Source organism: Piliocolobus tephrosceles, chromosome 2 (genome assembly GCF_002776525.5).
Source record: "Piliocolobus tephrosceles isolate RC106 chromosome 2, ASM277652v3, whole genome shotgun sequence".
Classification (NCBI taxonomy): Eukaryota; Metazoa; Chordata; class Mammalia; order Primates; family Cercopithecidae; genus Piliocolobus; species Piliocolobus tephrosceles.
The window spans coordinates 97,807,759-97,834,904 of record NC_045435.1 but is presented as its reverse complement, the minus strand read 5'-3'; the positions used below and the strand labels follow the sequence as shown (position 1 = coordinate 97,834,904).

Sequence of the window (27,146 nt, the reverse complement as noted above, 5' to 3'; positions counted from 1 at the left end):
AGTATAATAATAATAATAATAATAATAATAATAATAATAATAATAATAATAATAAAGCAAATGGGGCACATATACACCATGGAATACTATGCAGCCATAAAAAAGGATGAGTTCATGTCCTTTGCAGGGACATGGATGAAATGGGAAACCATCATTCTCAGCAAACTAACACAAGAACAGAAAACCAAACACTGCATTTTCTCACTCGTAAGTGGGAGTTGAACAATGAGAACACATGGACACAGGGAGGGGAACATCACACACCGGGGCCTGTTGAGGGATGGGGGGCTAGGGGAAGGATAGCATTAGGAGAAATACCTAATGCAGATGATGGGTTGATGGGTGCAGCAAACCACCATGGCATGTGTATATCTATGTAACAAACCTGCACTTTCTGCACATGTACTCCAGAACTTAAAGTATAATAATAAAAAAAGAGCTTTATATAGTTATATTTCACAAAGAAAGTGAGATGTTGATCTACCTAGAATTGATTCTTGTGTGTGGCGCAAAGTTGCATGTTTAATGTAGTTTTTCCAGTGAGATTCCTAATTCTTCAGCATCACTTTTTGAAGACCGCCTTTTCCCTACTGTTCTGGGGTGCCACCTTTTCACACATTAGATGTTTATATATGTGTTGATCTGTTTATGGACTGTCTATTCTGTTACATTGTTCTGACCAATCTTACACCAATGGCACACTGTTTCAATTAGAGCTTTATAGTAAATCTTGACATCCAGTAGAATGAGTTCTCCCACTTTGTATTTCTTCCTCAAAAGTTTCTTGGCTATAATTTGCTCTTTAAAATTTCATGTAAACTTTTGAGGAAGAAAATTTAAAGTTTAAAGTTTGTCAAGTAATACCAAAAGAAGCCTGTTGAAATATTGATTTGAGGATCGTATTAAATTTATTAGTCATTTTGGGGAGTCTACAATATTGAGACTTTGAATCTGAGAACATGTCTCCCCACTGATTTGGTTTTCTTTAAAAATTTTGCACAATACATATTATAATTTTCCTTATAGACATCTTACTCATACTTCGATAATCTTATTCCTAGATACTTGACATTTTAAAGTGCCAGTGTAAATGGTATTTTTAAAAACTATTTTCTATTTGTTGCTAGTGTATATATACAATTGATTTATGTATGTTAATTTGTACCCAGCTACCTTACTATACTCCTTTATTAATTCTTGTATGTTATGTTGGATATTTTATGTATACAATCTTATTATCTGTAAATTACATCTTTGGTACTTTTTTTCTTCTTGCATTTTTTTTTTCTTTTCTTTACTATGCTGGCTAAGACTTCTGTTACAAAGTGGAACTGAGAAGAACAGACATCTTTGGTTTTTTTTCTTTTGATCTCAAAGGGAAAGCATTCCATGTTCCAATTAAGTATGATGCTTGATACTTTAAAACAATGAATATCCTTTCTCAGAGTGATGCAATTCCCCTTTTTTTAAATTATTATACTTTAAGTTCTGGGGTACATGTGCAGAACGTGTAGGTTTGTTACATAGATATACACATGCCATGGTGGTTTGCTGCACCCATTAACCCGTCATCTACACTAGGTATTTCTCCTAATGCTATCCCTCCCCTAGCCCCCCAAACCCTCAGTAGGCCACAGTGTGTGATGTTCTCCTCCCTGTGTTCATGTGTTCTCATTGTTCAACTCCCACTTATAAGTGAGAAAATGCGGTGTTTGGTTTTCTGTTCTTGTGTTAGTTTGCTGAGAATGATGGTTTCCAGCTTCGTCCATGTCCCTGCAAAGGACATGAACTCATCCTTTTTTATGGCTGCATAGTATTCCATGTCATATATGTGCCACATTTATTCCTTTCTATTCCAACTTTTCTAAGAATTTAAAATTATAAATGGAAATTAAATTTTATCAAATGACTTTTAGCATCAATTAAGAAGACTATGTGATTCTTTTCCTTTAATCTATTAAGAAAAATATAACATATTTTCTGTTGTGGCATGCATTACTGTTATGGTTAACAAAAAAAAAAAAAAAAAAAAAGAAAGAAAAGAAAGCTCTGCAAAGCACCTGTTATTATACCCAGAAGTATGTTAGGTTCAAGCTGGAGTGAGAGTATCCCTCCCAGATGTGTGGATATGAAGTGGTTTTGGAAAGTTTCCACATTCTGAAACTACAGAGGTTTCATCCACTAACCTAGGGAAATAGAATAACCTCAGGAATACTAAGATTACTTTGAGGCATATGAAGCTTGATAACTTAAACAGCTTAATTTATGAATTATTTTCTAAATATACTTCAGAGCCATTTGTTCTTAGTTCTGTCTCAGCTTTGCTCCTGTCTCTTTCACAGTAGGCCTTCTCAAAAGCATACCTTCTCTAAGGCATAAATTTATGTGTGCATCTAATAAGTGAGTATGTGTGCATGTGTGTGTGTGTGTCGGGGGCGAGGGGACTCATCTTACCAGGCCACCTTAGACTAATGAAATTAGAAATTAGACTTTCTGGGGCTGGGACTTAGGCATTTAAAAAAATCTCCCCAAAAATTGCAATATGCAGCCAAAGTTGAGAACCACTAATCTGTATCTCCTTGAAACTGAAAATTGTGTATGTTTATGAAACATAGCTCACAGAAGGAGAGACCTAGTTATTACAAAGACAAACAGGCAATAAGATTCAGCATTACCCACATGAGTCATGGCAAGATAAATAAAAGACAAAGACTGCCAAGTGAAGGAAGAAAAGAAAGCAAAAAGAGAAGGAAAAATAATGATAGCAAATCTACTCACTCAATTTTCTCTGGAAGGTCAGTTCGGGTCATGCACACACAATTAACCAAAATAGTGACCGTAATAAATAAACTGAACCACCTGAAAAGCCTGTGTTAAGGAAAAGCTGAGATCACCAAGTCTCTGTGGTGTCATCTAGGATCACCTTGATGCTGAATAATTACAATCATAAATATTAGCTAGTGTTAGCTTTATGATCTTGTCACATAATGACCACTAACATTTACTGAGTGTGCCTAAGCTAGGCTGAGTACTTTGTCCATGTTACTTCTAATATAACTAATTTACAGGTGGGTATTATTATCTACATTTTGAAGCTGAGAAGCAGGCTGACAGAAAATAAAAGTTAAATAACTTTTTTCAGGTCATGCAGCTAGTCAAGCATGCTGCAGAGATGTGAACTCTATCTGTCTGATAAACTCTGAGCAAGATGGAAGGAAACAGACACCCTTTTCCAAAATGTCCTTCTGCCCCGAAGTCTTCATTTCACTACACAAAATGTTCTGAAATTTCATCTGGCAAATGTCTTTTTTATTCTAAAAGACAAAGAGAAGTTAGAAACCTGGAGATAAGTGAGGTACAAACTTGCATGGGAATTAGTTTCATCAGATTGTTTGCATAACTTAGTTGAGATCAGTTCCACCGAGGAAATGGTCTTCCGGATAGGAACGGTGGAGGCAGGCACAGGGAAGTGAAATACTGGCTCTGGAAGAAAACCCCAAGTAGAATTGGGCTGGAATGGAGAACTCTGAATAGCCAGAGTGGAAAATACTGACAGCTGACGAGGGCAAAGGGATCACCAGAAGGGGAGGGAGACATTGAAAGGAAGGTGGGTGAATGGGGTAAAGAGAAGGGAAGAAATGTTGGTGGGGAGAATCTAAAGGTAAATTGCTCCTGCTTGGACATTTTTCTTAGGAATAGCTGGGCTCCTAACAGTACTTCCTAAGGAAAAACAAAGCTTGAAGATAAGCTTGACCTACAGAGAGAGTACAAAACTCATTTTTCAATTTGAGCACAAGTATTTAAATGTATTTTCGTTTTCTGTAAATGCCTTGATGTGTCCGGTTTTAGTTACTTAGGAACCCATCTATTTTGAAAAGGAAAATTCTATTCATTAAACCACATTTTCCTGATGACTTACAATTAAATTAGGAAGTATGTTCACATAGGGGGAAATGTTAATCCAAGGATTAAACTAAAATCATGTCTCCAATTCTACAACCCTTTAAAAGTAATATATCTTATGTATAATATTAGTTATGAAAACATTCATGGCAAATGTGATTAGAATTATATTTTTGGTGAAATATTAATAATAGGGCCCTGAGAATTCTAGTATCTTTTGGGGCTGGAGTTACCAAATTTATGAGATTTAAATGCAGACTTTTGTGAGGAAGAGACCCTCTCAACAGCTTTTCTGTTCAGCTGTGACTCTACCAAGCAATTATTTTACTCATCAAACCTCAAAATGAAGAGAATATTCACTGGTCACTTGGTTCTTTTAAGGGGATTTTATTTCTAATTAGCTGTTTTTTACTTATCCAGATGTAATTCAACCAGAATCCACATAGAGGAGTTTGTATGTTTGCGATTTCTCTTTATTTGTAATTTCCATGTAATTATATATATTTTGAAAAAGCAACAACTACCAAAGCAGAGATGACACATTGAGAGAATAATTATCCTGATTACTTTCCATTAACTGCCTACCTCCTCACTGCAGATGCTGCTCTATGCAGGATGCAGGCTGGACTTCTTAACTAGGTACATGGTCTTGGATAATTTATTTAATGCCTCTGTGTGTCAGTTTCATTATCTGTAAAATGGGGATGGTAATCTCTACTTTGAACTGATGATGGTATTGACACTTAGGAAGTATTTAGCAAGTGGGAAACTGCTATTGTCTTTAAATATCCTTCTGTAGAATCTGAAAATTCAAGATTCAGCTCAGAAAACGTAATTCTTGCTGGCTAGCCATAAAGACAAAAATGTAAAAAGAGAAAACGTAATGCAACTTCATCAACCGTACAGCTTCATGTTGAGTGTGCAGCTAGATGACTGTACCAAGGTTACTCGCTCAATGAGAAGTGTCCAGAAGTCCAACAATCTGCCTCAGAGTTAGGGAGCAGGGTAGAGCTCTTTTTTACTGATGCCTTCTAGGAAAAGGCTGGTTACCATTTGTCAGGCAACTGAGGCAAGTGTATTCTTGCACATCAATCTCCTGCAAGCCAGGGCTAAATTTGTCATAAGAAACTTCCAATCCTTCCAATGATCAAGGATCTTAGGTCATTAGGATCTTTCCATTAGGACCACCCAAGAAGATCTTAGGAAAACAAACCAAAGTTTCTTTTTCTCTACTAGTTTGGCTTGCCTTGCAAAATCCCCTGAAGGCAGCTTCTGACACTACCTAAAACAATTCATATAGTAGACATTTGACCAATGTGTCTCTAATCATTACAGTCTTGTATGGCATGAACTTCGGATTATTGACATTTTAAACCTGCTAGGAGTTTTTGAGTAACTTGTGATGTTAACAGTGCCCCATGACCAATGAGGTCTCATTGAGACTGTGTGTGCTCTTCCCATCATGGTCTGCTTTCCTTGCCCTCTAGGAGGTGCTGCTCTTTTGCTCAGTAAGCAGACACTTCTCAGCATGGTTATGGCACAGAGTAACAACTCATGCCTATCTCATCTGCCCAAAGAAGGTTTGGGCCCTCTTACTGCCTGTTGTGTTGTGGGGAGAGCGGACCACACACCATGGTGAGAATGTGTCTGAGGGCATCAGCAAACCTCCCCTCATAAAGAGGGCATTTTTCAAATTGTGCATCCACAGGTGTGTCTAGATTAGTCTGAGGTGGATCCAAACCACCTGTGTGTTGCATGAACACTTCCTCTGTGTCTTGGGACTGCTTTGGGATGTGGGACATACTAAAGGCACAGGCCATTTTTTCAATCTAATAACCTCATTGTCCTTTTGGGATTCAATTGGATAAGGGCTCTGTTGTTAACCTCTAAAGAAGGTACTGGACACGGTGAGCAAAGTCTGATTCTAACACGTGGAAGAGGCAATTGTGCAAAGGATATGAGTGGACAGACACTTTGATGGCCGTTCTTCTGATCAGGTTGAAAGGACTGAATAACCACAGGGCCCGAGTGGCACTAAACCGGGAAATGGTCCTCCCTTTGTTCAGCACCATAAATGTCTAAAACAAAACAAAACAGAAAGTGGACCTCCAATGAGAAACAAGATTCCTTATACAACCATATTTTAAAACATGAGTGGCATTATCTCAGGCTCATGAGCAAGAAGGGCTCTGGGAACCACAGGTCAATGAGAGCCAAATGGAGGCACGGAGAGGTAGAGAGGATCAAGGACTGAAAGCTGTATCCTCACCCTCTCAGCAAGATCCTGGTCTCTGGGACTGACAGTGCACCAAGATGAGCCCACTGAGGGTGCTTTATGGACAGACAGCCGATCCTCAGACTGGTAAGATGTATTATGCCCAGGGGAGGATTCTGGCAGCAGGATGGTGAAGTTCTGGTTGCATTTAATTTCTCTTCTGACTAGAGAACCATGCTTGTTTTGTAATGTTTCTTCTGTCTCCACCTCCTATGTCTTTGCCTCTTAAACCCTCTCCTGTTTTCTCCCTCTGAGCATTTAGGAGTATATGAACTCTTGGCATGGGAGAGGATGAAGAAAGATATTCAGTGCCTTTTTATTTACTCTGCTAGCCATATTTGAGATGGCTGGTTCCTGTCCTCCTAAATCCCAAACATGCATTCACCATTTTTTGGTTCTACAGAACATCTCAAATACAACATAGGTGAGATAATTGTCACGAAGAAGCTCTTGTTTAAACTAGTGATTCTCAAACTTTTTGATTTCAGGGATTATTACTCTCAAATCTTATTGAGGACCCCAAATAATTTTGTTGTGTTAATACCTTTTTGTTTATGCCATATATATGTACATCATATTAGAAATTAATATATATGTATATATGCTTATACACACATACATACATATCATATGTGTGTATATATACCTCATATTAGAAATTTAAAACTCAGGAAATTTTAAAACACGGGAATATACAAGCACACATTCCAGTAGCTGTTAGCGTGATGACATTCATCCCCCATCAATAGCCTCTATATTTACCAATGTATGATGATAAGAGAATGTGTGTGAAGAAGACAAATTATATCCAAGTATTGTTATAAAATAGTTTTGATTTTATAAACCCACTAAAAGAGTTTTGGGTACACCACGGGTTCCAAGATCATAGTTGAGGACCACTGGCTTAAATCATCCTGCTTTCTGTCCTCATCCCCATACTCCTCCCCCAACCTCAAGATGTGTGCTCTCCACCTGCAAAGAGAGCCAACTCCTCTGGAGGCCCCAGGCCAGAGCTCATCCAAGGGAACAGTCAACTTTCCCTGAAAGCTCTGCAGCAGTTATCTGCTTTTGAAGATCTGGGTTTAGTTAGTTTCTATCATAAATATCATAAAAATTCAAAGAGATCATCAAAGAAGTTAGATATGGTTTTTTTTTTGTTGTTGTTAACGGAATCTTTAGCAGACTACATCACCCAGGGTTCAGGAGGACTTCCTGGACTGGGTGAGACCAAGACTTCCTCTCCAAGAGCTGAGAGCAGACATTCCTACTGGTAGCTCTTACCCGGTGTGTGCTGTAGAAGGTGTCTAGATCCTCCAGGGGCTCCCCGATCAGTTCTGCTGGGAGCTCACCATAGAACTTGGGCAGCTGGTTGCAGGCTTTCAAGTCTAGCTGTGGCCGAGTCTTCTCTTCTTGGTCCTTCTGCTCCCTGTGCTTCTCTCTGGCTTTCTTTGCTGCCTGCTTGGCAGCAATTTTCTTCTCTATCTCCACCAGTGACTCCGGAGTAAAGCGACGAAAGTTGTTAGTTTCGAGGGATCCAATGGGGAATTCCATCTTCTCATTCTTCTTCAGGAAGTATTTATACTCTTGTAAGAGTGGACATAACCACAGAGAGGTGACAGCTTGCCCACTGGTCCTGTCCCTCTCATCTGTCCCATTTTGATTGTCAGAACAGCCCCCCTCCCACCCTCATATCTGGCTTTTCCCTGAACTCACACTTGGCTCCTCCCAGGAACCCATTCCCCTGCAATGCTCTCAGGGGAGGCTGTTTATTCCACCCTCCTCCAGGTGGCTATGTCTTTGCTCCCCATGTGCTTCTATGTCATTGCTTCTTCACCACTTTGTACCATCCTACCACCACCACCAGATTTAGCCATGCTGCCCTCTCTCCTCATTTCCAAGACCACTGAGCTCCAGGCACTCTCCTATATTCATCAAAGACTTTGGTTCATAGTCTATTTTATCTTAAGTCTCATGCTACTTTCTTATCACAACCTTTTATTTATCGACATTGTCAACATTTCTCCCCCTGTTTGAATTCCATTTGGACCTCCAAGTTACTAAAGAGCTCCAGATTATTGGAGACTTTCACCAGAACCTCCAATTTCATTGGGACCTCCAGGTTCAGTCTATGGCTGAACACTTCTGTCCATATCAGACCTGTGGTCCACAATTTTAGCCACTCCTCACCCTTATCCTAAATCCCAAGCCTAAGTCAATCTAGAACCGTTCCCCTGAACTGCTGAGGGGTGATGGGGAAACTCAGTATTGCCTGGGAATCATATGGTATCCCTAGTCAGCAGTTTCTTCTAGTCTGAGGTTTCAAATACACTCTTTTTCTCACTATTCCCTGTCTTCTTTTGCAGTAAGCCAATGACCACATTTCCTAGTTCATGGAGAAAAACAGAACTCTGTCAACTTCATGCCATCAAACCTCTGACTCACCTGTGTCTGCAGCCTTTTTTCCTCTGTCCCTTCTGTTACAACATGAGAGGTATCATCCCACATTCTAAGGACGACTCCTTTCCCTCTGCTTAGGGTCTTATCTCATACCTACCTCATTTTTCTCTCTCTCCTTGTCTGCCAGCTCTTTCCTATTAGCATTTAAAGATGCTTAACTTTCCTTCAACTTTAAAAACTCTCCCTTGATGCAGAGCCCATCCAGGTCTTCCCTCCTCTCTCCTTCTGTTCTCTGCTGGCTTTTAAAAAAGAACTTACTTCTGCTCACTGTTTCTAGTCACTCTTCAGTCTTTGAAGCTTGGATTTTGCCCTCCTATCTCACTAAAATGCTTCCTTGCAGGGATACAAGAGATCACCTTGTGGCTAAAGTCAGGGGGCCCTTCTCAGTTCTTATCTCTTTTTTCTTTTTCTTTTTCTTTTATGAGAGAGGGTATCACTGACACCCAGACTAGAGTGCAATGGTGTAATCTCTGCTCACTGCAGCCTCTGTCTCCTGGGCTCAAGCAATTCTCCCACCTCAGCTCCCCTACTAGCTGGGCTACAGGCACATGTCACCACACTCGACTGATTTTGAAAAAATTTTTTGTAGAGACAATGTACCACTATATTGTCCAGGCCCATATCAGTTCTTATCTTGATGGTCCTATTGCCTGTTTTGACAACTTCCTCCTTAAAATACTGTCTCTCTTTGGCTACCATGACACTCTCTTGGTTTTCCTAACTTTCTGTCTTCTTCTCAGTCTCTCCTTTCTCAGCTTCTCCCATACATGATTGTGAATATTGGCACTCTATCTTTTGTTTTCAGAATAATAACAATAGTAACAACTTCAACAGCACTAGCATTTACTGAGATTCCACTGTATTTCAGAATCTGGATTAAGTAATTTTCATGCATTATTACATTAACTATCACTGTACCTGTGAAGTATTATCTCTAATATATAAATAAGATACCAGAGCACTAAAGTTAAATTTTCCAAGATCACATTACTAATGAGTGGCAGAATGGTACTTAAACTCATGTATGTTTGCCACAATCTCTTGGGAACATCTCATCATTCCCATGTCTTCACTTCTCATTTATATGCAGATGACTGAGTCTTAATCTGTAGCTCTCAGAAGTCCATGGGGCTCAGATCTTCATTTGACCTCTCCACTTGAGTGTCTCCTGAGCATCTCAAACTCAGCATGCCCCAAACTACTCATTGTTATCTCCTCACTTCTTTTGAATACATGCCTCTCCTCCATGTCTTTTTGCTGCCATTAGCCCCAGATAGCCTGTTCTGTGTCTGTCCACAACCTGGGTACCATAATTATGCCCTTTCTATTTCATTTCCACATGCAATCAGACATCTAGTACTGTTGCTTCTGCCTCCTTAGTATCTTCTCTTCATGTCTCTCTAACCTCTCCATCATACTGTTGGTCCAATCACTGCCATCCCAATGGCCTCATATGTGTCATTTTGATTACCCTTTAGTCCTTTCTAACCTATTCTCCAACAGTGGCCAAATGATATTTCCAAAATGCAAATCTGGTTATATGATATCTTTATTTAAAATCATTCTAAAACTCTCCATAGCACTCAAGATAACCCAAACTGTGTGCTGACCTCTCCAGCATGGTAGTTCCCAGCCACACTACTTTTATAAGTTTCTCCTTGAATTTGATGCTTTCTTTTTTATGTTAAGGCTTTTCTATATTCCACTTCCTTTGCCTAAAATTATCTTTCCACATTGTTTTGCCTGATTAATCCTCTCTCATTCTTGTACTCTTGGCTTTGAGACAATTTCTTCCATTTCTGATCTATATGAAGTCTATGTTAGATTCCTGTTTCATGTGTCCATAACTCTCTGCTCTTTCTCTATAAACCTCTGATTTGTAATTTTTGTTTGCCTTTCTATTGTTTTTACCAAATTGTAAGCTCAGTGAGGGCTGGACTCACATCTATTTTGTTCAGCATAGATTTTTCAGAACCTAGTACAGTGTCTGGCACTTAGTAGATGCAGAATAGATAGTTGTTGCATGAATAGAGGTAATGACAAAGCATAATGGCTGAAAAACTAAAGAACATTTTGTTCAGAAAAATGCAGCAAAAATCACTGATCCAATAATAGGAATATAAGGAACCAAAGAGATGATTGAGTCTATTGACATTTTAAAGCTCACACACCCCAAAGTCAAGCAGATGGCGGCAGAGGCACTGCTTAAATCAAATATCCCTATGATGGCGATCCTGCTTGCTCCCACCATACCTACAAGTGTCTCTTGAATCCAATACTCCTGTGATATAGACACTACTTATTGTCACCAGCCCTAGAGGCAGCTCTGGTACCCAATACCCATATGTGGGAGGCTCTGTCGGTTGTCACCAGTCCTTCCATGCATTGAAGTCCTGGGAGGAGCTCTCACTGCTCTGACACCATTCCTCTTCCTTAATGTCCTCCATTACTTTCTTCTGAGAACTTTCCCTCACCCCCTTCCTCTCCTCCTGCCTATTTGTAGTTGATCTGTCTCTTAGGGAACTTTTCAAAGTCAACCTACATTACATAATTGAACATCTGTCTTCTATTTTCTTCTAACCTAGAAATTCTGTGCATTGTGTGCCCAAATTCTGATTAACATGGTGTATTTATGCAATGACCATTCAAACACTGTTGACTTCAGTGGCTTTAATTCTTCCCTTCTGAGAAACAAGGATTAAGTTAACTTTCTCTTCTTCATCTAGGGGAGAAGAGATACTTTTAGTTTGGAACCAAATTTGAATCCCAGGACTCAGTTGTTTAGTAACAATGCAGGAGTTCTCTCAGTGACACTGGAATGCAATGTTGAGGATTGAGAACAGGACTAAGCCATAATTCCAGGTCCTGGAGCTGGGGCTTGAGGTCAAAGCAGATGCAGTCATGAGACTGACTTGATGCCAAATGTCCATAGTTCTTCTGGGCTACCATAAATCCCTATGACTAAGGATAAAGTTGTTTTCAACATTGGCGTGGGAATTTGTAGTGATGTGATGTGGGTATGAGGGACCAGTCCTTCTTTTAAGACTTTCCCATTAGAGGTGATAGCTCTGGACTTGGGATCTCTTGATTGAAGTGGTTCTCTATATCCCTATCTATTACCCAGTGTCTTTACATGACATCCTGAGAAAAATATTGGAGTGCAAGTAGTTTATCTGAGAGCTATTTCTAGGAATGTCATAGAAGAGTGGAAAAGTAAGATAAGAAGAAGAAAGCAGTATTTTTATGAGCCATTTACTCTTATGGGCAAACTGGGCTCAGAATTGTTTCACTGAGGGGTAAAGATACTAGGGTTTTATCTACCAGTCCTGTCCCTTACTGGTTGAGGGTCGTCCTGGGATCTTAACTCTACAGAGCTTACTTCAGTGGCCAGAGAAAGTCCTGCACAGAGAGAGGCAGGAAGTCACATGTAGGAAGTGTCTGCTGATGACCTCTGGGCTAGATTCCTGGGAAATGAGCAAGGTGCAGACAGTGACTGCTACAGTCCTTGCAACCTTAATTGGGAATCTCTATTTTAGGGTCCAGTTGAGTGCAGTGGGGAAAGCACATCCTTTGTGAGGTAGCAATATCAAATGTATGTGTTATAGAGTTAGTCTGGACCCGATATTCACTTCTTGAATTGGTGGTTGAGGAGGAGACAATCCAAGAAATCAAGAAGTATCTATTCTAGTTTGGCTGCAAGCTCAGCCCTAGCTTTCAAATAGTCCGCATAAGTTTTTGCAGTTATATTCCCTTAAGTTTAATAGCTGTTCCTGCTAAGCAAGCCTCTCTATTTGGTGGGCATTCAGCCCTCCCAAGATGAACCAACAGTGATATTTGGTTCCCCTTGCCTCCTTTTTTTTTTTTTTTAGACAAGGTCTCACTCTGTTGTCCAGGCTGGAGTGCAGTGGCACAATCACAGCTCACTGCAGCCTTGACCTCCCAGGTTTGAGTGATCCTTCCACCTCAGCCTCCCAAGTAGCTGGGAGTCCAGGTATGTGCCACTATGCCTGGCTAATTTTTGTATTTTTGATAGAGTTTTTCCATGTTGCCCAGGCTGGTCTTGAACTCCTGGGCTCAAGCAATCTTCCCACCTCAGCCTCCCAAAGTGCTAGGATTACAGGTATGAGCCACTGTACCCAGCCCCTTTTGCCTTCTTAATATCAGGTGGGAGAGGTTCTTTCTCTATTGTCCTTCTCTAAAGCTCCAAGCCTCCCAGAACCTGTAGGATCTCTGGGGGAAGGTTGAGTTTCCTGAATACTAACCTGAGTGATGGCAGAACAGATTAGGTATAGGGCCAATACTTTCCTTTATGCAGTGGTTACCTTCTCTGCCCCAGATCCTGAGGGCCAGATCCAGGCCTACAGAAATTCCTTTCACAGGCAGTCCCCCATCACTCACATCGACTAATCAATTATAAGGATATTGACTCAGAGCCTTCAGAGAGGGCTGTCTAACCTTGCATTTTCCCCAATGTGTTCTGCAGAATTTGTAAACAAAAGTCCTATAGGAAAAACAATGTGGGTAAAATTTTCCCCTTTATAATGCATTTGTTGAAAAGTATAGAAGACACTAACATGTTTTATTGTTCTTTTTATTATGTAATGGTATGCTTTTAAGAAGTGACAGCCAATCTTGAACATGGCAGGGAGATAGAGGAGAAGGCACAGCTCCTTGAATACATGGATGTACTTGCTAATTGAGAATGTGCTTCTGCCTGACACTCTCCAGTTTGGCAGCATAATTGCAGATTTTTATTCTTAAAAAAACAAATTATTTAATTTCCCTAATTGGTTACTTTTCCTTCTCATATAAAGTTTTTCTTTAAAAAAATCATTTGATTAAGGTTTTGATAATTTCTTCAGGTGATTTATTCATGAAACTATGTTTGCTGTGTTATTTTACTTCAAGTATATCTTGCATCTCCTGAGGCCCAACTGATGACTTAACAGTGCATGATGATTTTAAAGTTGTTCGCTGGTCCTATAAGCTTGCGAAATCTTGTCCTAAGATATGTTCTCTAATGCTTCCAGAAAGGGTCTCTGGGATCCCTGGTCCGTCATGGTCCAGGCAACCCCTAAAAGGCAGTTCACTGACTTTCTAAGTTCTTTATGCATTACAATATTCTCAGAAAGTTCGTCAGCCCTAGGGCTAGTCTGGAGGTAAACAGGATCATTTGCCATCACAGATGGGTAAAGCAGTATCTATGTGGAATTTTTTGTTGCTTGCTTTAGGGAAGCTAGAACCGAAGCTCCTGCAACAGGTATTGATCATCTTAGTTCTCTGCAGTAACCACTAGTGTTGTGGAAAACAGCTCTTCCACCTTCTCTAGTACAGTGAACTTCACATGCCAGTCCACAGTCTGGTGCTGAGCTAGCTGTATCCCCATCACAGCAGGGAAGTGGGCTAAGATGCAGATTCCTGGACTCCACCTGCAAAGATTCTCGTTCAGTAGGTCTGAGGTGAGGCCCAGGGAGCCCAATTTTTAACAGACTCATAACTGAAGCTGCCAAAGGTGTTGTCCCTTTAAGAAGCACTGAAGTTCTTTGCAACTGTGAGATGAAACAGGACAAGGTTATAGAATCTGATGAAGCCATGATCTACTCCCACAGTCTTAGGGCCTGGATGAAAATCTTTCTGGATTTTGGAGGTAGATCAGAAGCTAGTATTAGAGAGTTTTGGAAAAAGAGACCTGGCACCAAGTGGCAGGTATTCCTATTCGTTCTAGGAAATTCTGACTCCCCAGAGGTTTTGTTGGGGCAGTCCTTAGGACTTCCTCCCTTCTGTTGTCAGAATCAGGGCAACTCCTGGCCAGGAACTTCAGGAAGCTTACACCCAGGGAATGAGAACAGAGTGGAATTTGGTTATTTCTGAGGATCAAGTTTATATAGATATTTACCCTGTTTTGGGGATTTCTGGGATACAAGAGGACCCACTGGGTCTCTTCTTCATGGGCCATAGTAGCATCTTGACTTGAATTTCTGAGATCTGATGAATGAGCAGTTTCTAAGAAGGAGACTAAATGTGATTGAACAGATAACAGGTGTTTGACATTTGCCATTTCGATAGTGATTAAAATAGCTGTGGTTGGTCTTTGATTAAGACCTATGGTTTGGGAGAGCTAGCTGACTCAGAGCTTCTTGGCAGAGGCTGGTGTGAATAAGGGTGACAGTGACAATCTCCCTGAGATTATAGTGGGCAGGGAAGGACAGAAGGTTCTTCCGACCAGATTTTGTAGATCTTATCAGGATGTTTCTCTGATTACACAGCAATCATAAATTCTCTATCTCCTGAGTGTTTACGAATTGGGTCTGATCACAGAAATGACTAAGCCTCATGAGGTGAACTACTCAAATCCTCGATCCACAATATCAACAGCACCTCATTTATGTACAGTGAGTTTACAAAGTGCTTCTGCATAATTATACCTTTTCGTCTCCAGAGAAATCCTGTAGAGTAGGTCAAAGGTATTTTCTTAAGAGAAAACTAAGAACCAATGAGGGTCTGTGCTTACTGTGATATAAAGATGTTAATTGGACTGAACAAGCTTATCTCTGAGTCTTTTGATTCCAGACTCAGAGCTTTACCATCTCTGGGGTAGGTCTGGAATCCTACTGATTGGGGCACGATTGGAGAGTTCTGGGACTTGAGAGAGGCAGCAACTGATCTGAATGTGTTCAGATTTGGTGAGATTCCAAGGGGCCTCTGAGAACAGCCTTTTTCCCCGTAACTCACTGAGGTCTTAAGAACCCAGTAGAGGACTTTCCCTACTAATGTAACATATGACTCTGTATAGCAGACATGATATGGATAAGCAGGTAATTATAGTTTTTCCAGAACTTAATTAGTAAGCAAAATTGTAAGATTTTACCTGTGTAGGATTGTACCTTCTCATACTTCCCATGGTTGCTCTCATCTACTTATATACAACTACAGTTAGCATTTTCATGTAGGTGACTCCAAACTCTAGACCTTTCTTCTGAGTTCCAGTCATGCTAACCCACTGCCTTTGGACATATTCCCTTTAATGCTCCATAAACACCTCGAAATCATTGTCTACCATGATCCCATCATCTTCCTCCACCAAAATCAAGCGTCTCTCCCCTCTGTGTTCCCTATCTCAATAAACTGCATAGCCATTTTTCCAAGACAGAAACTTAGAAGCCTTCCTTTATGCTTCCCCAAATCTTCCTCCCTTATGCCAGACACTTTTTTACTTTCTGTGGATACAGCAGTACACAAACTATAGGTCCATAACCTTTGGGAGCTTAAATATAGCTCTGGGCCTCAGTCTACTAATCTGGCCAGCTTCCCAGACCCTTACTGTTCAAAGGAGAAAAAGGCTGAAGTTATGATGACAACCTAAGTAGTCCGTGGCCACATTTGAAATGTTAAATTTATATCTCTAGCCCAAGTCTTTCACTTACATTCCAAATCCTTGTATTCAGCCATCTATTCATCACCACCCACCCAGATGTCTGACAGAAGTATAAAGTGAAATTATAATATTTTACTCCCAATATACTGTTTCCTTAGCCTTCTCCCATTTTAACACGTTGTAACTTCATTATTCTAGTAACTTAGGTCCAAAGCCTTAAAACTTTTAAATTACCCATTATTTCTCTCTCTCAAATCTCACATCCAGTCTCAGAAAACTCTGATTCTGAAGTACAGCTGTCTAATTCTCATCACAGCCACTGCTAACCATGTAGTCCAAGCCACTATCACCCACTTCCATTGCTGCTGCCACAGTCCAATCCTCCATCAGCTCTTGATTGGACTGCTATTATATCTTCTTAACTTGTCTCACTGCTAGCATTCACTCAACCACTTGAAGACGATACTTTCTGTAGCAATCAGAATGGCACTTTTGAAATATACCCTATAGTGTGTTCCCATAAACTTCATCTCTGAACTCACTTCATATCATTCTCTTGCTTGTTCATTGGAACTGAGTCCCACAAACTTCCTGGCTGTTTCTTGAACACATCAAGCACAATATTGCCTGTGTTTTTCAACTTGCCCTTCTCTCTGCCCATATTCTCTTCACGTTTATAATTACATAGCTCATTCAACTATTACCTTGCTAAAGAAGACTCCCTGACCATCTTTTCCCAAACAGCAGCCTCTGGCCACTTTGTACTCCTTTAGCTCTCTCTTCATTTTTCTTCATAACACTTTTTTCCACCTAATGGTTTACATTCTTTTTTGTTATTTATCTCCTTCAGCTAGAATGTTTGCCCCATGAAAGTATAGATTTTGTCTATTTGCTTAACGGTTGAACCCCAAACACTGAGAATAATGTTTAGTACATTGTAGGTAATCAACAGATATTTGTTGAATAAATAAATAAATATACAAGAGATCTGGATGGGCATGTATCAGATATTTATAAAAAGAGCCTTTCACCTGACACCAAAATTGAGTTTAGGGAACACAGGGAAGAGGAAGCACCTGTAGTTGAACTGCGAGTCCAGTGTGGATAGAAACTGACCATATTCCACGTTACTGAAAAGACAAGTATCTTATGTTCAATAACAACTTACTAAAATCCATCAAGATCTGGATAAAAGTTATTCTCCAAAGTGAGAGGGGAACAATAAAGGCTGAAACCAGGAGGGTTGTGGGGGCGGAATGGCATTGAATACTACGAAGATGCAGTAGCCAAAAATGAAAGAGAAGAAAAAGGATATGTCAATGTCATAAAAACAGCAGGAAGAAAAGTTTCAAGAACTGCTGAGTCTTGTTCTAGTTGTGGGAATGATTTTAGTCATGAAGACTCAGAGGCAGTGTGAATAAGTACCGTGGAGTGGAGAGGATGTGACTAGATTTCTCGAGTTGCTGGAAGAGGGTGTTTGAGATATTGGTGTGACTGCAAACATGACTAAGCTAATTATAAGAGATACCAAAAGAGCAGGCCATGATGATCAACTGTTTCAGGTTCATTATCTGCCCGGTATGACTTAGCTGCTTGGTGGAATAAGGAGTGTGCTGTAAGAATGTTATTAGGACTGAGAATGTGGTTGGACCTTTCATAGCACTGGGTGAAAGTGTGACTGAGCTGGTGCTAAGAAATATTAACTGAACTATTGTTGTGTCTGAGTGAAACTGTGTTATGCACGGTGCTGAGAGTGATTAAGTTCTCTAATACATGGAACAAATAACCACACTAGCTTTAGCACTGAAGATATTGCTGGGCTCTCCATGGCAACACAAGCATGAGATTCAATGTCCCTGGTTTTGCAGATGTGGCCAGACTGGTCAAGACTTTAAGAAGGTTGCCTCCAAGATGTAAGCATTTCATATAGCCAGTGACACTGATATGTGCCAAGCTAAGCAGTCCACTGCCTCGAAAAATTTTAATCTTTAGACATCTGAGGGGAGCAACAGGACACCGGACATACGAGTAAGCTGTCCAGGAAAGAGATAGCATTTGAAATAGATAAGCCTCTGAGAAAGTGTAATAAGCTATTTGTGGTGACGAAAGTAAGATCACACTCTACATGATCCTGCCCAGTCGTTCCAGACCGAGTCTCAATAATCTGTGACACTGGAAAAATAGCACTTAGCTATCTTTGAAGTTGAATAATCCTAAGTTGCCTCTGATACCAAAAAATGGGGTTAGGGAAATCCTTGCTTAACTGAATCACCTCTGAATGATCTCAGAGATAATAGCTAGGTAATCCGTTGTTGGAGCAGGACCAAAGTAATTCGCAGGACGGAGAAAAGTGCGTGCGCTGTCCATGGTCCTGAAATAGCTAGTGAGTGCCTAGTCTGGGTTTGAGATGACCGTGGTACTGAACAAGAGAGGAAGGAATGGGTGAGAGCTGGATGGGACTGGCTTTCTGTGGGGCTTGGTGAATGACTGGTCTGGTGGTATTGCTGAATGAGTGTGTCAGGCTGAAGTGCTGAGAATAGGTGCATTTATATGGGTGCTAAAGGGGAAGAAGAGCATAATTCAAAAAAGAAAGCTGGAGTTTTGAGAAGAAAGTGCCTAATAAGCCACTTTAAACAGATCTGCCCACCAGAATGGAGATCCAAACGAAGTTGAAGAGGAGAAATGTTAACTTCTCATGAGTCTTTACCTCTGTATCATCTCTTCCAACCCATTGAGAATGGGATCCGTAAGAAGAAATAGATTTTTGTGTCTAAGGAAGAAAAGAAGTTCCTCATCACATGATCTGAAAGTGTTGTGAACCAAAAAACTCAGGAAGGTGGATTGAGTCAGCTATAGAAAACTTGAGTTATAATCATTCAAAAAAAAAAAAGAAACCCAGAGAGATAGTGTGGTTTTGTTGAAATAGCCATTGGACTCAAAGACAGGAAGCATGAGTTCTGACATTGACTGGGTCTTTTGAATTATTTGACCCTCATTTCTGTGATTTGTAAACTGGAGATGATTATCTCTGCCCTACTCATCTGACACTGTTGCTGGGAAAATCAAATAACATATATAAAAGCACTGTGTAAGATAAATTATAGACAAATGCATAATATAGACCTTAATATTTCCATTACATATGTGATTTAATAGCCAATAGCCATTTAGCCTATTTCAATTCCACACCACTAGCTCTCAGTGTATAAACAAAACAAACATGTGGGATCATTTGCAATTATATTAAACATAAAGAATTTACAATGTCCCACTTTATTTCTCCATGCCCCAACTTTAGTTTGCAAATGCTTTTGAATATGGTTCAGCTGACCCAAATAAAAGTTTTCTCATTTGTACAATGAGGGAATTGGTCTGGGTGTATAATGAGACCCCTCTATCTTGACAAGAAGCCATGTTCCTTTCTCCTATTTCTAATTCCTCCTCCCCTCCAAATTTTCATCCTATGATATCCTTAACAGATATCATAGGATTCCTTCATAATTCTTGGAGGAGGAGGCCTGGAAAATAGTGTGAGTTCTTACAATTTTTAAAACTGTGGCTTAACATTACCAGTTACATTTAAGTAAGCCAAAGATTTTGTAAGGATGAAGTATAGGCTTGTTTCAAGAAGAATATTAAAATCACTAATTAGATAATTATTTGCCATTTATAAAGTTTTGGTGGACAGTAGAATTTGTGTAATCAATTTTTTCTAGGGATGCTGAGGTCACAGGTTTAATTAAGTGATATAGTATCACAAAGCTCATACATGAAAAGTACATCAATGCGTATTTTTGCACCTCAAAGCACTGTAATATGTCTCTCCCAGCTTCCTTTACCAAAGCTTTTGCTAAGATGCAAATGGCCTCCAGGCTGACAATTCCAGATAAACTCTTATACTTCTACTGACTTGACTTCCCAGCAGAATTTGACATGACTGACCACTCTATTTTTCTTGAAATCCTCTCTCTGTTCCATATGAGGCTTCATTGAAGTCTTCTGCATACTGGAGGTCATTAAATATCAGAGCTTCTTGGCATTCTGTCCTAGTCCTCTTTTATATCCCCTTGCATCAAAATCTAATCTCCTCTCATGGTTTTAACTCCCACTCAAACCTCTTTTCTGTTCCAGACCTGACTATCCACCTGTTCTTTTTGGATATCTCCCCCCTATAAATTGGTTGCTTCTTTCATATTCACTATTTGGTTAAACAGCACCATAAAGCACCCAGTTTCTCACATCATAAACACGTAGACTCTCCTCTCATCACCTCTTCACATGTGCCCCAACCACCAAGTCACAACCATCTCTTATCTGGTCTCTTACCAGAGACTTGCTTATTAACTGGTCTCTCCCATATTCTTTTTTGCCTACTTTCATAGCAACCAACATAATCTTTCAAAACTGCAAATCTGATCATATCACTTCTCTGATGATACTTTTGAAAGACTTCTCAACCTCTTTGGGTTTAGACATTCACATTCACCCCATGTGAATGTCTGAATTCATTCACATGGCACTTAAGGCCTGGCATGGTCTGGTCCCTGCCCATCACCTCCTTGTACATCACCCCTTTCCTTGTTTTCCCCCTGGTAGTTACCCTGGTCTTCTTTCACTTACTAAATTTCACCAGCTTGCTTTCTGCTTTGATCTTTTCACACATACTTTTCTCTCTTTCTCAGCAATGTTTTTGTCCTTCTTTACCCCGGGCGACTTCTTTCTTCTTTCAATTTAGTTAAGAGTCACTTTTTCAGAACAACCACTCTTGACTCTCTGAACTAGACACGTTTTCTTTGTTATTCAGTTGCATAGCAGCCAGTATTTCCTGGTGGCCATTTATTTTGATAATTATCTGTTCAATGTCTCTGTTCCTATGTTAGAAAGTAAGCTTCCTGAGCCACAGACCATGTTCATATCTTCCTCTGCTGTATCCTCAGCATCTAAGACAATGTGACACATGTAAGTGTTTGAGAAATATTTGTGAAGTGAAAGAACAAATGAATGAATGATGATGGCTTTCTCAGAGACAGACTATTTTAGAGAATCATCACGAATGTGCCCTGTGACTGTTAAGTTTAGAATTTCTGCTGTCAGTGTGACTAGTTTGACTTTAGAATTAAAGACATTGTTCCTATGTGCCAAAGATGCTGAGCACGACTGACCTTGTCTTGTGAAGAAAGAGGAGCTTGAAGCTGAAATATCAAGGCAAGAAAACTAATGACTGAAGGGGAGCTCAGTGACATTTTTTAAGAAGGAGTCATTGGAACGCAGTGAAAAGAACTGTGATTCGGAAATGAGGGGTTCTGGGGTTAGGTAGCCCTGGATCTTCTGCTGACTTGCTTTCTGATGTTGGACATGGTTTTGTTGTTGTTTTTGTCTTTGAGAGGCAGTTACTACACAGGAAGATGAAGAAGTGCTCTGAAGTGACCTCTGCAAACTCTGGTGCTCTAGGGACCTAGAAGTAATGTTATGGCTCTGATTCATTCTGATTATGATCTTGTGAGGAAACTAACGCTTTGTCATATTAGGAAGCCAGGCAGGTTCCATGCAGACAGGTTGACTTTGCAGTAGCAAACAACAGGACTGGGCTTGATCACACACCTGGTGGAAGTATTTCTCCCAAATGTGATTGGCCTGTTTAGTTGCTTTCTGAATGCAACTTTTGGAGGAATTAGAAGACTGCTCTTCATAGACACTTTGTTCTTGACTTCCTAGAAAATGAGAAACAACAGATCTGTGTGTTCCTGACTTCAATCAAATGTGGACATGGCCTTGAGTTTTTAAGGTTCAGGGGCTTATCTCTTGAAACTGTCAGAGCCTGAAAGTGCCAGCTGAGCTGCTGGAGGTTATGGGGTGAGCCGGCAAGATAGCTTTCTCATTCTGTTGAATATTTTAAAATGCTTTCATTATCAGTAGTAGCACAATTAGGTGCTGTGGAAGATGATGTGGTGTAGTGGGAAAAGCAATGGACTAGCGGTTAGGAGTCTTGAGTCCCAGCCACAGGTCTGTAATAAACCATGTTCAGTCTTTGGGCATCTTCTCTCTCTGGATCTGTTTTCTCATTTGTACAATGAAAGGATTGGTCTAGGTGTATAATGAGGCCCTTCTATCTTGACAAGAAGCCATGTTCCTTATTTTCGAGGCCTTTGAGTCTACTCAGGGAGAAAAGAAGCCCTAATAATGAGAAAATCACAAGAAAAATAAATAAGGGCTATATTATATGGTTCTGACAATGAAATTTTAAGTAATAAAGATAAGTGACTCAAGGTACTAAAGAAGGGATGGATCAATATAGATTAGAGAAGCTGGGGAAGGCTTCCTAGGAAGCTGTTGGTAGAGTGCTTTTATGACTGTGTTTGTCACAATGTGAATGCCACATACACAATGCCACATACACTCTGGGCTTTCGTACACTGAAAAATACACAAATACATGCCCAGACTGAAGGTCCCTACTGGGCACTTTCTCTCTGCGCATGGCCTTGGTTGAACACCTGCCAAAAGCATGAGCCCCTGCTCGTTAAGCAACTCTGTGGTTGTTAATCTTCTTAAACATTAATTATTTCAAAGCCAAAGTGTTTCTCATGAACAACAATCCCCCTTTTTCTCTTCTAAGTTTCGAAAGAAAAAATATGCAAATTCTAATAAAAATTGACAGGTAGAAATGGGTTTTGGACAAGGTTTTAAGACAAAAAGACTGTGAACATTATGTAAATGCCAACCAGTAAAATGCAGCCCTTCAGTTTATTCCAGGGAAGCAAAGGATACGCAGGAAATCCAGTGTTGCTGTGCAGTTCTGACACTGAAGGAATCTGTCTTTTGTTCACAAGTCGCATTCTGATTTGCTTCTCAAATTCTGCTTATAAATGGCAAATTCGGACAAAAATAGTGTGTCTCCTTTTAGGCTAAAGCTTAAATGTCACTTCCTCAGGGAGGCTTTCCTTGGTCTTGTCTGTCTAAATTAGGTGGCCCCGAGATCTCCCAAAGAATCTAGTTTATTTCTTTCCTGGCACTTGCCACAGTTTAAAATTATATTTATTTGTGTATTTGTATAATATCTGTCTGCCCCACTAGACTGTAAGTTCTATGAGAGCAGACATAAAAATCATTCGTCTACAGCTCTGTGCCCCTGGTGCCTGGCAGCAAACAGCACATTAGCACATACCCCAAGTAGGTTTGTTGAATGTTTGCATGAAATAGTCTCATTAGGTAAAAATGAGATCTCAGTGAAATAGTCGCATTTTGCAAACATTGTAGCATATGCTTACTGTTTCAGATTTTTCAAAATGCATTTGATTGCATCTAAAGTTTGAATCCTCTCAATTTTTTTCTACACATTTTTACACTTATCATATCTTTTCTTCAACAGAGCAACGTATTTTCCATTGGTTAAGAAACTAATGTTTCAAGAGGATAGGGTAATGATTATAATCTTGGATACCGGAGCCTTACTTTCCAGGCTTAAATCCCCACTCTACAATTACCAGTTGTGGGACTAATAGAAGATTACTTAACTTCTGTGTGCCTTAGTTTTCTCATCTACAAAATAATCATAATAATAGAACTACAGGCCAGGCACGGTGGCTCACGCCTATAATCCCAGCACTTTGGGAGGCTGAGGCAGCTGGCTCACTTGAGGTCAGAAGTTCAAGACCAGCCTAGCCAACATGGTGAAACCCCATTTCTAATAAAAATACAAAAACTAGCCAGGCGTGGTGGCATGCACCTGTAATCCCAGTACTCAGGAGGCTAAAGTAGGAGAATTGCTTAATGGGAGGTGAAGGTTGCAGTGAGCCAATATTGTGCTACTGCACTCTAGCCTGGGCAACAGAGTGAGATTCTGTCTCAAAAAAAAAAAAATGAAAAAATAAAATAGAACTATAAAGTAGTCATGAAAATTAAATTAAATGAGTGTAAAAAAGATATGTACTGCTCAAGAACTAAGGAAGCAATATATTAATCTTGCTATTAATACTATTATCTCCCAAGGTAATATAATTAAGTAGTTGACTCAGAAGTGCTACCCACTTTGTCTGATTTTACATCAAAACATACAGTCTTCCTAATGTGCAACTCTTCCAACCAACAGTTGCAGAATCTGAGACTAGGTAATGGATCTTGCCTGGGACTCCAGTTAATAAGAGGCAGAGCTGGGCAACAACCCAGATTTTCCAGGACTTTCTACTGTCCAGGGCCAAGGCTGCCAATTTCCCCAGGATTCCCTTTTTCCTCCTCTCATACTGATTTCTCACAAAGCTAGAACTGGAATATATTGGAGCAGGGGAAACAGTGAGTTGTCTGACCAGCCTCTGGCCAGCCACTGAACCAGCAGGCCAACCAGGATGTCCTGAACCCCCTACCCCTCAGTTGGTTTATGGTGGAGCAATGAGCCAGGCAACCAATCAATACTTCCTGAGCACCTTGATCCATGGTGACTGCCAGCAAGCTTCAGGGCAGCTGGCAGCCTGAGTGCCACTGACCCATGCTTGGCCTATGATCATCCACCAAGGCAGCCAGTGCTTTTAAAAAGTGTGATCACAGCTTTATGTGTTTAAAAATTGAACAAAAATGATGATTGTCTTACTAACAAATGTGTCTTCTTATTTGCTTTCTAAATTTTGGGCATAGTGCTAAGTATTTTATGAACACTCATTTGATCCTCACACAATCATAGGAGCATATCCTATAATTAACCCATTTCTGCAGAGAAGCCACTAAAGCCTTGAGGTCAACTTAGTGAAGGTCATAGCCTATCGGAGACGGCCAATGATCTTATCTCTTCTGCTCAGTAGGTAATGAATACAAATATTAACACATCATTCTTGGGGAGTCGTAGTACTGGTGATTTTTTTTTTAATTGAGGAGTATACATACACAAAGTATACCAAGTTCTTTCATCTTAAGTTTGCAGTTTGATGCTTTTTAAAAAACATATGCAAACACCTGTGTAACTATCCCCAAGACAAAGATGTAGAAAATGAGAAGACTCTCCTGTGCCCCTTCCCAGTGGCTACCCCTCTTCTGCCTGGAGGGAACTACTGTTCATCTTCTGTTGTCAGAGTCAGCACTTGCTAGATGTTTCTGATTCTCTTCCTGTCACTGCACTCTGGGCACAGAAACCTCCCCTCTCTTCCATTTATCTAAAGTCTACCCATGGCTGGGCATGGTAACTCACACCTATAATCCCATCACTTTGGGAGGCTTCAGCAGGAGGATCACTTGAGCCTAGGAGTTTGAGACCAGTCTCGGTAACATGGCGAGACCCTGTCTCTACCAAAACCATAAAAATTTTCCAAGTGTGGTAGAGGCCACTCAGGAGATGAGGTAGGGGGATCACCTGAGCCCTGGAGATCAAGGCTACAGTGAGCTGGATTGCACCACTGCACTCCAGCCTGGGTGTTGGAGTGAGACCCTGTCTCAATAAATAAATAAATAAATAAATAAATAAATAAATAAATAAGTCTACCTGTTATTCACAACCCCCCTCAATTCCCCTTTTCCTGAAGCATCCTCTGATTTGTGCTGCTGGTCAGCTCTGTGAGTACCTCCAAATAATCACAACAATAATTACTATTCCACCTTATCTCCCAAAGGACTGTGCCTAATGCAAGTCAAGCTCACACCTGCTAATGAATTCATGCGGGGCTTTGAGTGCCTTGGCTCCTCCCTACAGCGTATGAACAAAGTGTGAACAAAGTGTCTCCAACAGGACTCCCCTCTTGTCACCTCACATTGCAGGCAGGGGAGTGGGATTCCTGTTCCTTGTGCCAGTAACCATCTACATGGCCTTGAATAAGTCACTAAAACTGAAACTCTGAGTCTCAGTTTCTTTATCTATAAAATGAGTGTATCAGACTAAATGATAATAGGAATAGGAGATAATAGACTAGGCTAACCTTTTTATGCATCCCCTGTTTAATATTTACAGTCATCTTGTGACATAGGTATTATTATGGCCATGTCATAATTGATGAAAAGGACCCTAACCAAGGTCTAGCTGAGTTCACAAGGCCTATGCTCTTAGCCACTGTACTCTATAACTGGCCATGGGCACTCTGACCCCTTCCTACCCTCATGAACTAGTTCATAAAACATGGCTCTAGATATCTTTGGAGAACAGAGAAAAGCACAATATATAAATACCAAGGTAAGAAGAGTGACCATGGGATCTAATGAGCAAGACGGACCAAAGTGACATTCTAAGGACAAATATTAGTAGTTCTAAGCCTCTCAGAATTGATGCTGGCAGGCAAGGGACAGAACATATTTGCTTGAGTGAGGAGGGTGAGAGAACATGCTGTCACATTTGAATCTTATTCCTCTATGATCCAGGACACCAGGCCATGATTTTTATTCAGTAAGCACTTACTGGGCTGCTAATATGTGCAAAGTTTTGATAAGGTATAGAAATCAAGGAGAGGGAGACCCTCATAAACTCACACTCTGGTGGGGAGAGAGACACATACAAGCATCACTCTAAAATGAGACATGCACCATGTAAATAAACACAAATTAAGAGGTGAGGTGGGAGCAGAGGAAGAGAGAGAAGGCACTATGCCTTGTGGGAGAATGAGGTCTATTCAGGAGTTGGAAAGGCAGGTAAGATTTGGGCAGAAAGTGATTGTGCAGAAAGGGAGAGCCCGGCAGATGCAAACTGAATGAGAAAGAATATGGCAATTGAAGAGGGGGCAGGGACAGCGTTTCACTCATGGGCTCAGGAGTTGTGGACCCTAAACTCACAGTATCACTTTGTATCTGGGGACCATAGGGCTGGTCTGTATTCTGAGAGGGGGGGAGCTAAGGGGAACCTTGGGGCTAACACTCACAAAAAAAGCTGAAGGTCTTAAGAGTCTTCTTGACTTGATTGGGTGCTGACAGAAGGGAATACATGACTACACATGCCCAGAGTCAGTAATTAATGGGTTTCTCCTCCTGGAGTAACATTTTCTTGGAAATATTTAGTTGTAAAAGACCCTTTACCACCATTTATCATTACAGACCATTCTCAGGTTTCTTTTTCATTTCCTTCTGATGATTATTATCTCAAAATCATCATTGTAGGTATATGCTCTTTCATATGCTTGGGGCAAAAACATGCTGACATTTCAATTTATATGCTTATTTATTATTAATATTA

General features: G+C 40.3%; 1 protein-coding gene across 3 annotated transcripts in view; it reads right to left on the bottom strand.

The window, feature by feature from the left end:
* Positions 1–7,729, bottom strand: part of SCN10A (sodium voltage-gated channel alpha subunit 10) — a 95,794-nt gene extending 88,065 nt beyond the window's left edge. For all 3 annotated transcript variants that reach the window (XM_023231614.1, XM_023231615.1, XM_023231616.1), the window contains exons 1-3: positions 7,460–7,729; positions 5,854–5,981; positions 2,779–2,859 (exon numbers count right to left, since the gene is read on the bottom strand). In XM_023231614.1, the coding sequence (XP_023087382.1) occupies positions 2,779–2,859; positions 5,854–5,981; positions 7,460–7,729 (479 nt within the window). The remainder of the gene's footprint in view (positions 1–2,778; positions 2,860–5,853; positions 5,982–7,459) is intronic.
* Between the last annotated feature and the right edge of the window lie 19,417 nt (positions 7,730–27,146).